General features: G+C 41.1%; 1 protein-coding gene across 1 annotated transcript; it reads right to left on the minus strand.

Moving 5' to 3' along the window:
* Positions 1-834: 834 nt before the first annotated feature.
* On the minus strand, positions 835-10046 carry LOC115193049 (nuclear factor interleukin-3-regulated protein-like). Its single transcript, XM_029752033.1, has 2 exons — positions 9966-10046; positions 835-1780 (listed from the first exon to the last, which is right to left on the minus strand). Exon 2 carries the CDS (start codon positions 1672-1674, stop codon positions 835-837), a length of 840 nt encoding a protein of 279 aa, XP_029607893.1. The 5' UTR covers positions 1675-1780; positions 9966-10046.
* Between the last annotated feature and the right edge of the window lie 2149 nt (positions 10047-12195).

Below are 12195 nucleotides of genomic sequence, written 5' to 3' on the forward strand. Positions count from 1 at the left end.
AATATGATATCTGAGTGAGAGTGACTAAGAAAATCAATGGGGGCTCTGTGGAGGTCAGGGCAGCTGGGCACGTGCCCTGCATTTCCGATTGGTAATTCGGCCATGATTACTACAAGTTTAGATAGCTGGCTAGACTAACTAGACTAATTGACCAATCTAAAAATATTTAACTGACATGGGTTAATTGAGTGACTGTCAGTGAGTGACATATACCAAGAGGAAAACTGCTGCAACACGGTTTTGAAATTGCACCTTGTATGTTCTACTATTCTAACTCTCAACAGTAAGTTGAGACCCCGACAGATTTTTGAAATGTATTATTATTTATATATTTTTTTAATTCCAGAGGTCTGGAGCTCGGCGTCCTCATGTGTCGCTACGGCCCTGCTCCTCACTCCAGAGAGGCACTGAACCACAGTGCTATCTTGCTCTGCCAGCCAGCCAACCAACATAACCTAAACATTACCCACACAGTAACGTAAACACTTGATTGGATTTTATAAAAGAAATTATCAATTCCATCCACCCCCCCCCCCCCCCCCCCCCCCCCCCCCCCCCGGAGTCCCTCAGTACTATCAAACAGCTTCATCCCAAAGTCCAGCTCGTTCAGCATGATTTCCAGTAAAGTATATTACATTCTATTTAATCCAGTTAACTTGGGCAGTAAGGAAGCATGGCAAAACCTGAGAAGCAACAACTTTCAGAAAATCAATCAAAAGACAACTGTAAATTTGGTGTCAATGTTACAGCGCTAAGAGCATGGATCCTTCATGTTCTCAGTGCTGTGGTTGGTCTGCTCTGTGCTGCTGTGCCATGTGCCATGTGGTCAGTCAGTCAGTCAGATACATAGAGCGGGAGCGGGGGGGAGGCCCTGTCTCTGACATCCCTGTGAACAGTAGGACCTCTGATGGTCTTCAGCCTCAGCTTGTGCGGTAATGCAGTGCTGGAGGAGGCTGCTGGGACCTGCTGTTCCCCCTCCTCATCTGAACCCCCTCTCCTAGGGATGGGCCTCAGCAGGGGAACCCCCGGCCAGGACAATAGGGGAGAGGGGAGAAGTGGGGGCAGGAGAAGGGAGGATGAGTTTGCAGGGTGGACAACACCAGGAATTTCTAAGAAGTATGGATAGGCCCTTCTAGTTGGTAGAGCATGTGGATTGATCATGGCAGGAGCAAGTTGTCCAGTCAGGACAGGAGGTAGGTGGTGGTAATTTGGCAAAGTAGAGGGGTCTCTGTAGCTGGGCCTCCTACCCCAGTAGACGTCCTTGTCCAGGGGCTGGGTTGGGCTGCTGGGTGTGGGAGAATGAGGGCTGTGGGTATGGGCATGGTGGAGCCGTAGCAGGCTGCTCTGGTGGGCAGCATAGCCCGCAGGGCTCACCAGGCCAAAGTGGAGTTTGAGGGCCAGCAGTTCTGTGTTCAACCGGGCGTTCTCTTTGTTCATGGCCGCCAGGCGGCTCTCCAGCACATAATCGTTTACCCTCCTCTTCTCCCGCGAGCGCTTGGCCGCCTCGTTGTTCTTGCGACGCTTCTCCCAGTAGGTGACGTCCTTCTTCTCCTCTGGAATGAACTCTCTCTTGCGCCTCAGGCCCTTGGGTGTCAGCGCCCCCTCCAGGGAGGCTGTATGACCATCCTCCAGTGTCTCCGTGCTCCCATTTGGAGATACTAACATGGGCTCCATTTGGTCTCAGTATAGAAAGTAGGATGGCTGTTTCTTGGTTGGCCAGGTAAAAGGAGGATATGTAAGTTCTTGTGCACTTCTGTCAGGTAGCTGTCTAGGATTTCACCTGTGAAGGGAAGGTTTATTATTAGTTATTTGCAAAATGCTATGATTAGGCTATACATTTCCACATTTCTGCTATACAGTCTGGGACACAGATCAGAACATTTATTAATTTCTGTATTTGAGAATTGAAATCTTTGAATGACATGGTGTTGTAGAGCCACAAACACACTCACATCCCACTGTCTAAACCGGATATACAGGCTGAATAAAAGAGAGAGGAGGAGTTGTCTGAGGTGTAGCCGTCCCCTCTAATGTGACTAAAAAAATGTAACACGTTTTGCTCTTAATGTCTGAAAGACGTGTAAATTTAACGTGTGATTCATCTCGTAGACAGACACCAGACAGTATGCATGGCCTGCACGTGAAAATGCTCATGTTGGAGAGTTGGTATGATATAGTATAACGTGTCTAGTCTTTGCTTTGCCAGCTTTTATGTCAATCACACAACCAACTTCTAGATTTGACACAGGAACCTCTCTGGACCTGTCTCTTCCTTCAACTTGACTAATAAACTCATATTGTTTTCCTAGATTACTATTACTTTTTTACTACCACTATTATGTCTGACAGAACGGGCAAGTCAAGTGGTTGAGAGTTACGATCACACTCAATCTGCTTCATGCATATCAGGCTCGTTTTAGAAACAGGGAAGGTTTTGGTTTCACAATTCTGCTCTCTCCCTCTCTCACACTTTTTTTTCTCTCTTTCGCTCTCTCTGTTTCTCTCTCTCACTCACTCACTCACACACACACACACACACACACACACACACACACACACACACACACACACACACACACACACACACACACACACACACACACACACTCTCACAGTCTTCTTTTTTTGATGGTGCACTGACTTGCCCACCCACCCCTTCACAAGCAGCTACTGCTTGCCTGTAGTGTGCTCATCGCTGGCTCTATATCCTCTACCTCCCTTTCCTTTTCTATCCCCTCTGTATGAGATAAGAGGTTAGGTGCATGGGCCCTAGCCACAGCACAAGCTGGGCTGGAAAATAGAAACCCTAATACAACCCTAATAAAAGGCTCTCCTGAACCATTACATGCTTATTAGTAAGAGCACCATGTCCCAATGTGAACTCTGATCTGTCTGGATGTCAGTGGCATGCAGCTCAAGAGTTGAGATTGATTGGTCGCGGGCTGGTTTGGGTTACAATGCTGATGGCTGTTTGACGTTGTTTCTCCACCATGTTTCCTACAGCAAAGAGAGATGAGACCATAATGCACCAACTGTCAGCACCATGATGCCAGAAACATAGAGCAACAGAAGAACAACTAGAATAATCTGAAGGAGACCAGGTGAATGTACAGTTGAAGTCGGAAGTTTACATACACTTAGGTTGGAGTCATTAAAACTCATTTTTCAACCACTCCACAAATTTCTTGTTAACAAACTATAGTTTTGGCAAGTCGGTTAGGACATCTACTTGTGCATGACACAAGTATTTTTTTCCAAAAATTGTTTACTGACAGATTATTTCACTTATAATTCACTGTATTACAATTCCAGTGAGTCAGAAGTTTACATAAACTAAGTTGACTGTGCCTTTAAACAGCTTGGAAAATTCCAGAAAATGATGTCATGGCTTTAGAAGCTTCTGTTAGGCTAATTGACATCATTTGAGTCAATTGGAGCTGTACCTGTGGGTGTATTTCAAGGCCTACCTTCAAACTCAGTGCCTCTTTGCTTGCCATCATAGGAAAATCAAAAGAAATCAGCCAAGACCTCCACAATTCTGGTTCATCCTTGGGAGCAATTTCCAAATTCCTAAAGGTACCACGTTCATCTGTACAAACAATAGTACGCAAGTATAAACACCATGGGACCACATAGCCATCATAACGCTCAGGAAGGAGATGTGTTCTGTCTCCTAGAGATGAACGTCCTTTGGTACGAAAACTGCAAATCAATCCCAGAACAACAGCAAAGGACCTTGTGAAGATGCTGGAGGAAACAGGTACAAAGTATCTATATGCACAGTAAAATGAGTCCTATATCGACAACAAAGAAGAAGCCACTGCTCCAAAACCGCCATAAAAAAGACAGACGACGGTTGCAACTGCACATGGGGACAAAAATCGTACTTTTTGGAGAAATGTCCTCTGGTCTGATGAAACAAAAATAGAACTGTTTGGCCATAATGACCATCGTTATGTTTGGAGGAAAAGGGGGAGGCTTGCAAGCCGAAAAACAGCATCCCAACTGTGAAGCACGTGGGTGGCAGCATCATGTTGTAGGGGTGCTTTGCTGCAGGGACTGGTGCACTTCACAAAATAGATGGCATCATGAGGAAGCAGAATTATGTGGATATATTGAAGCAACATCTCAAGACATCAGTCAGGAAGTTAAAGATTGGTCGCAAATGGGTCTTCCAAATGGACAATGACCCCAAGCACACTTCCAAAGTTGGGGCAAAATGGCTTAAGGACAACAAAGTCAAAGTATTGGAGTGGCCATCACAAAACTCTGACCTCAATCCTAGAGAAAATTTGTGGGCAGAACTGAAAAAGCATGTGCGGGCAAGGAGGCCTACAAACCTGACTCAGTTACACCAGCTCTGTCAGGAGGAATAGGCCAAAATTCACCCAACTGATTGTGGGAAGCTTGTGGAAGGCTACCCGAAACGCTTGACCCAAGGTAAACAATTTCAAGGCAATGCTACCAAATACTAATTGAGTGTATGCAAACTTCTGACCCACTGGGAATGTGATGAAAGAAATCAAATCTGAAATAAATCATTATCTCTACTATTATTCTGACATTTCACATTCTTAAAATAAAGTGGTGTTACCAACTGACCTAAGACAGGGAATTTGTGCTAGGATTAAATGTCAGGAACTGTGAAAAACTAAGTTTAAATGTATTTGGCTAAGGTGTATGTAAACTTCCGACTTCAACTATAGATCTTGTCCATAAGTCATTATAGACAAGGTTATAGACAAGGTTATAGACAAGGTTATAGACAAGGTTATAGACAAGACCATAGACAAGGTTATAGACAAGACCATGGACAAGGTTATAGACCACGTTATAGACAAGGTTATAGACAAGACCATAGACAAGGTTATAGACAAGACCATGGACAAGGTTATAGACCACGTTATAGACAAGGTTATAGACAAGACCATAGACAAGGTTATAGACAAGACCATAGACAAGGTTATAGACAACGTTATAGACAAGGTTATAGACAAGACCATAGACAAGGTTATAGACATTTTTATAGACAAGGTTATAGACAAGGTTATAGACAGGGTTATAGACAGGGTTATAGACAGGGTTATAGACAATGTTATAGACAAGGTTATAGACAGGGTTATAGACAAGGTTATAGACAGGGTTATAGACAAGGTTATAGACAGGGTTATAGACAGGGTTATAGACAGGGTTATAGACAAGGTTATAGACAGGGTTATAGACAGGGTTATAGACAAGGTTAGCAGGGACAAGGTTATAGACAGGGTTATAGACAAGGTTATAGACAGGGTTATAGACAAGGTTATAGACAGGGTTATAGACAAGGTTATAGACAACGGTATAGACAGGGTTATAGACAGGGTTATAGACAAGGTTAGCAGGGACAAGGTTATAGACAGGGTTATAGACAGGGTTATAGACAAGGTTATAGACAGGGTTATAGACAGGGTTATAGACAGGGTTATAGACAAGGTTATAGACAAGGTTATAGACAAGGTTATAGACAGGGTTATAGACAAGGTTATAGACAGGGTTATAGACAGGGTTATAGACAGGGTTATAGACAAGGTTATAGACAAGGTTATAGACCGGGTTATAGACAGGGTTATAGACAGGGTTAGCAGGGACAAGGTTATAGACAGGGTTATAGACAAGGTTATAGACAAGGTTATAGACAGGGTTATAGACAGGGTTATAGACAGGGTTATAGACAGGGTTATAGACAAGGTTATAGACATGGTTATAGACAAGGTTATAGACAAGGTTATAGACAGGGTTATAGACAGGGTTATAGACAGGGTTAGCAGGGACAAGGTTATAGACAGGGTTATAGACAAGGTTATAGACAGGGTTATAGACAGGGTTATAGACAAGGTTATAGACAGGGTTATAGACAAGGTTATAGACAAGGTTATAGACAGGGTTATAGACAAGGTTAGCAGGGACAAGGTTATAGACAGGGTTATAGACAGGGTTATAGACAGGGTTAGCAGGGACAAGGTTATAGACAGGGTTATAGACAAGGTTATAGACAGGGTTATAGACAAGGTTATAGACAGGGTTATAGACAGGGTTATAGACAGGGTTATAGACAAGGTTATATACAGGGTTATAGACAGGGTTATAGACAGGGTTATAAACAAGGTTAGCAGGGACAAGGTAAGGTCCTACAGTGGTGTGTTGCAAACAAGATAGCTTGTAAATGTGAAATAGACAAAAATACACTAGAGATTTACACTACATTTATTTGCCAGTTATGTCACATGAGACCAACAATTATGTCATTTGAGCTTAGTGTAAGTCATAAGATTTGGAGATATGAGGCCTTGAGGGAACGGCATGTATTCAACTTCGTATGGCTTGTGCTGCTCTGCTCTCACTGTACCCTGGGACGAAGCTCAGTAAAATGTCAGTGTAAAATGAAGTAATCTACCGATCTGGGGATTTACTCTTTCAGAGTTAAAATGTTGTAAACATACCAGCAATGACTGTGTTGTGAGACCACTTACTCATCATACCTTTGATCAAATGTCTGATCACAATCACAACTGTAGGTAATACAGTGTGTCCATCCTAAACTTCTATAATCACACTGGCAGCCACACGTCTGTGTTGTACAAAATTCCCCAAAGGTTGTCATGTCTATGAAGGTCAACATTTTGCTCTGAGAGATGAAAATAACAATTATTTGTTAATAACCATGGGTCAGAGGGACGTTCCCACCTCACTCCCTTTTAGGGTTGTCAAGATACCAGTATCGTGATACTCAGAAGTATCATGGCACGCAAACAAAACATGATCATTATTATTATTATGAAGCGGACTACATTTCTTGGGGAAAATCACTGTAATATTGAAAACATACAAACAGCCTTATGCTATCATTCAGAGTCACATTTGCTAATTTTCCTAACTATAGCACACGCTATAGCACACACTATTTAACAAAAAGCAGGTTTTTAAAGTTTAGTCTTTGTGTTTTACTTTTTTGTCATGGAAAGTCAAGTATAATAGTATTGTGATACTGGTATAGTGAGAGCCCTATTGCCTTTGACCAAGGTTTCAGCCATTGGCTAATTAACATGAGTATAATGAGTCTTTTTAACCGCACACATGGGACACCTTCTCTTTATTGTCTCCATTAGGCAACATTACTGCTTCTTACCAGGCAACATGTACAATCAGATATTACACCTCTTGTTGACTGCTGTACTTAACACTTCATAGATGCACTGCAAAATATGTTTTCGCACAGGATTTTGCGCACGAACCAGTGCTGTATGAAGTGCAAAAACATAACTATTATAGCTTTTTACCTCAACTTATAGTGAAACATCCTGCAAATTCTCGTTTTTATTAATACTTTGCAAGCAGTCTCGCTGTCTGTCCTATTAGATTTATTATGTAGATCTTTGTCTGAAGCAATTTTGCAACAACAATTAAATATTATGAAAGCTAACAGTATTGAAAAGGAGTTTAGAAATGGAAATGTTGCATGTATGTGAACCCCAGAAAATACAACTTTGAGAATTGTACTATTCATGTAGATCACAGTAGACCGACGTTGTGGCGCGTTGCTACTACTTACTCTTTGAAGTGGCAGTCAGAGCAAAGGACATAAACATTTACCCAAAGACAAAGATGAGAGACAGAGATTAGTGCTCTGCCTTGTGGTGGAGAGTACACGCGTTTAGAGGTCAAAATACCTATATATAGTCTACCCACTCCCCTACACCAGATATAGCTGGACTTCTCAACGTTTCCCTTGCAGTTGTACCTTCTCTTTACATTGTTGTATGATGAGCTAGAAAAATTGCAGGCCATGATAATTTCTTAATGCACATCTTCATCAATTAATAACTAGAAGCAACCAATCTGTTTATGGGTGTACAACCACATCCAGACCATTTTAAACCTCATTGACATTGCTGCTGTACTGTTGCACAGTATTTCATGCAGTGCTACAAATTTACAGCCTGGTGCTAGAGGTGCTGAAAGTAGAGCAGCTCTGTGTCGGGATGGCAGAGTGGCCTAAATGGGTACAAACTGGAAAAACTTGCCCCAACCCTTCTGTAAAAAGATTGCAGTCAGAGTGCAAAATAACAGCTGTATACTGAAAATACTGCTTCCAAAATAACCGTTTTTTTTTTACTGCAGTAAGTTTGCAGTGTAACTGCAGTTAAAGTGCAGTATAACTGCAGTTCAACTGCAGTACACTGCAGTTATTCTGCATTTATTGAGTCCAAAATACCACAGTTGACTGCAGTTACTGCACTTTTACTGCAGTTTCAAAACTTCAATCTTTTTTTGTAAGGGAACAGTGAGTTGGAGGACATTTGTCAGGGGTCAAGGGCTGAGAACTAGCAAGTGGAGAGCAGTGATGCTGTGTATAGCGTTAGCGATTAGGGAAGCTTGACAGCACAGGACTGCAGCAGAGAGAGTTGCTCAGCTTCCTGAACAGTCCTCTCCAGAGACGAGAACCTCACTGCTAAAGTTCTGCACCTGCTTCTTATTGACATGCTTATTATAGACCCTGCTTTTTAGTAAGAAACTCTCAAACTTCTTCTTTTGACACCTCTCTGTTTTTAAAGCAGCAGTCACAGCACCAGTTGGTCTGTTGTTGTTTCCTTCCTTGCTTTGTGAAGTACTTGAGTCTCTCTCCCTGGTTCCTAATAGGAAACCATTGGTTAACCTCCTGACTTTTGCTGTTTATGTTTTTGGCGAACTGTCACGGTGGCAATGATAGAAAATGTCCAGTACCTTTTAAATTCTCCAGGGAATATTGCCTTCATTACAAGCATGCTTTTTCAGTTAACGCATACATTCTTCAAAAAAGAACATATAAAATCAGTTAGGCTCTTTCTTGCATTGTACGTGTCTATAAGAAAATGACTTTTTAATTAATAACACTTTAATTGACTCTTATTTATTAGCTCGTCACCAGAAGAAGAAGAACAACAACAACAACGAGCTCCATTATGAATTTTCTGGTTGTTCTACCTTCTACAAGCTTTATACAGTATGTAGGGTGAACTAACTAAGCCTTTAACTCTACACAGTTCGTACCGTTTTCAACAGGGAATACAATAGAAGATAATATCTGTCTGATATCTCTTTTTTTTACAATTATACATTTCTACCCTCTTATATAGAACAATAATCGGTCAATTAAAAATACATTTTAGTAATTTAGCAGACGCTCTTATCCAGAGTGACTTACAGTAGTGAATGCATACATTTCATTATTTAAAAATAAAAAATAAAATCGTACTGGTCCCCCGTGGGAATCGAACCCACAACCCTGGTGTTGCAAACAACATGCTCTACCAACTGAGCCACACAGGACCAAATATTTGTCATTGCTGTAATCACTTTTACTATGTAAATGTAGAAAGGTCGTCCAGGTCCTACACTGCCTGACTACATTTCACATTTCTCCTAGTTTACACTTATGCAACACATATGCAATAAATAGCATTATTGTATTGGTTTTTGTATGTTGTACAAAAGTATTCTAAATAAGTTAAAGAAAGATGTTAATTTGTTTAAAAAAACTAGCTCCTATCCAGTGTCAACATTTTATAAAATGTGTGATCTTTCTTGAATGGGGAAGTCACCTAATTTAAAATATACCCAGATCTGAGATACCACATCTAAAACAGTCTTGCTATGATAACACACTCCAAAAATCTGAACACCAGAATACTGTAAATCAAGACTAACTTTTCAAGTCTGAAAATATTAGTTACGAATTCAAAAGCGTAGTAATATTCTCTGATGACTGCTGCAAGCTGAGACTTGAGAGTTAGATCAGATGGCAGAGCATGACTCTAAAAAATGACTTATTGTACCCAATCAACTCCTTGATATTTACCTCACTCTCTCTGTAGCTGTATACGTCATATGTGAAGGGAACTTTAATTTAGTTGGGTGAAAATTAGGTGAAAATGAACACAGGATCTTACCTTCTGCTGCCAGACAACTATATTCCAGTGAGTCCACCACTGATGCAACATGACAATGACCTCACTCAAAGTGCCACCGCCCACCCATTGCGTTTCTGTGAGCAACAGACGGCAACTTACAGAACTGTATAATCATCCTTCCACTGTAACTCAACTGAAGTTCATCTACAGTAATGTGGCTATGACCACCAATACTATCTGTGACATCTCACAACCTTTTGTTTTCTCACTCTTAGCGCATGAAGTCTGTCTGCCTGCCTGTTTGTCTTTCCAGCCCTGCACCATCGAGCCAAGCCCATCTCTTGTGTTCTGTGTGTCGGTATCCCCTCAGTCCCCCTCAGTGTAAAGTTGGAGGCTTACGCATGTTATCATCTGGGAGATGTGTCTGATCAGAGAGAGCCTGGAAGGGCCAGCCTTTAGATCTGATGATACCTGGCTTACCGGGTCCTTCCCAGAAACTTCAAATATTTGTTTCTCTCGTTCTAGCCCTTAACCATCACTATGTATTCTATGTGGTGATAAGGCAATTTACTTTAAGAGGCATAAAGTCCCTCATATGACCTCAAGTTTCCCACAAATGTTCAATAAAAATGTCTGTCCTTTTGTTATGTTAGGAATGACATACAGTACTTCTTTGTCCACTAGGTTAAACACTGGAAAGTGGAATCTATGAAAACTTTCTATTGCTTTATTATAAAATATTGTGTTGCAAATTTGAGATCAAGATCCAATTGGGAAATTCCAGTGCAATGGGAAAACATCATAGACCTAGCGTTTCACCACACTTTTTAGTTCTCCAGCATCAACATTTAGGCTACATTTGTTCACAACTGTCATGAGCTTTCTAGTTAATAATTACTTCATACAATTTTACATAAAATATTTTGGGGATTAACCTGTATGATTCGGAAGATTTTGACAAACAATACTATATTGACCAAGGATGTCATGACTGAGATTCCGTGTTTGGTAGTAAAGTACTCCATCTAGTGGCTTATCATAGAAACAGGTGTTGCATTTTTCTGCCATGTTGTGCAGTGTACAGAGTGCTGTACTGCAGTATCCTCTGCTGGAGGTTTAATATGGGTTTACATGTAGAATAGTGCTGGTCTGAGGACCATGCTTCAAGGGTTCATGAGTTGCCCAATTGATTCTCTAATGTGATCTTGTTTTGTTACTATTACTGTTACTATACTGATTTTGTAGTTACTGTCCACAAAATGGTTAGTTGTAGTTACAGTAGTTATACATTCCCAGTCAAACGTTCGAACGCACCTACTTATTCAAGGGTTTTTCTTTATAGGCATAAAAACTATGAAATAACCCATATGGAATCATGTAGTAACGAAAAAAGTTGTAAACAAATTAAAATATATTTGATATTTGAGATTCTTCAAAGTAGCCACGTTTTGCCTTGATGCACACTCTTGGCATTCTCTCAACCAGCTTCATGAAGTAGTCACCTGAAATGCGTTTCAATTAACAGGTGTGCGTTGTTAAAAGTTAATTTGTGGAATTTCTTTCCTTCTTAATGCGTTTGAGCCAATCAGTTGTGTTGTGACAAGGTTGGGGTGGTATACAGAAGAAAGCCCTATTTGGTTAAAGACCAAGTCCATATTATGGCAAGAACAGCTCAAATAAGCAAAGAGAAATGACAGTCCATCATTACATTAACACATGAAGGTCAGTCAATTCGGAAAATGTTAAGAACTTTGAAAGTTTCTTCAAGTGCAGTCGCAAAAATTTTCAAGCATTATGTTACCAGCCTCAGAAATTGCAGCCCAAATAAATGCTTCACAGAGTTCAAGTAACAGACACATCTCAACATCAACTGTTCAGAGGAGTGCGTAAATCCGGCCTTCATGGTCGAATTGCTGCAAAGAAATCGCCACTAAAGGACACCAATAATAGGAAGAGACTTGCTTGGGCCAAGAAACACGAGCAATGGACATTAGACGGGTGGAGATCTGTCCTTTGGTCTGATAAGTCCAAATTTGACTACTGCATCTTTTTGAGACGCAGAATAGGTGAATGGATGATCTCTGCACGAGTAGTTCCCACCGTGAAGCATGGATGAGGAGGTGGGATGGTGTGGGGGTTCTTTGCTGGTGACTGTCAGTGATTTATTTAGAATTCAAGGCACACTTAACCAGCATGGCTACCACAGCATTCTGCAGTGATACACCATCCCATCTGGTTTGCGCTTAGTCTAATTATAATTTGTTTTTCA

The sequence above is a fragment of the Salmo trutta genome, chromosome 4 (genome assembly GCF_901001165.1).
Source record: "Salmo trutta chromosome 4, fSalTru1.1, whole genome shotgun sequence".
NCBI lineage: Eukaryota > Metazoa > Chordata > Actinopteri > Salmoniformes > Salmonidae > Salmo > Salmo trutta.

Coding starts and splice junctions, on each gene's coding strand:
- LOC115193049 (XM_029752033.1), bottom strand. CDS start 1,674: ATGGAGCCCATGTTAGTATCTCCAAATGGGAGCACGGAGACACTGGAG.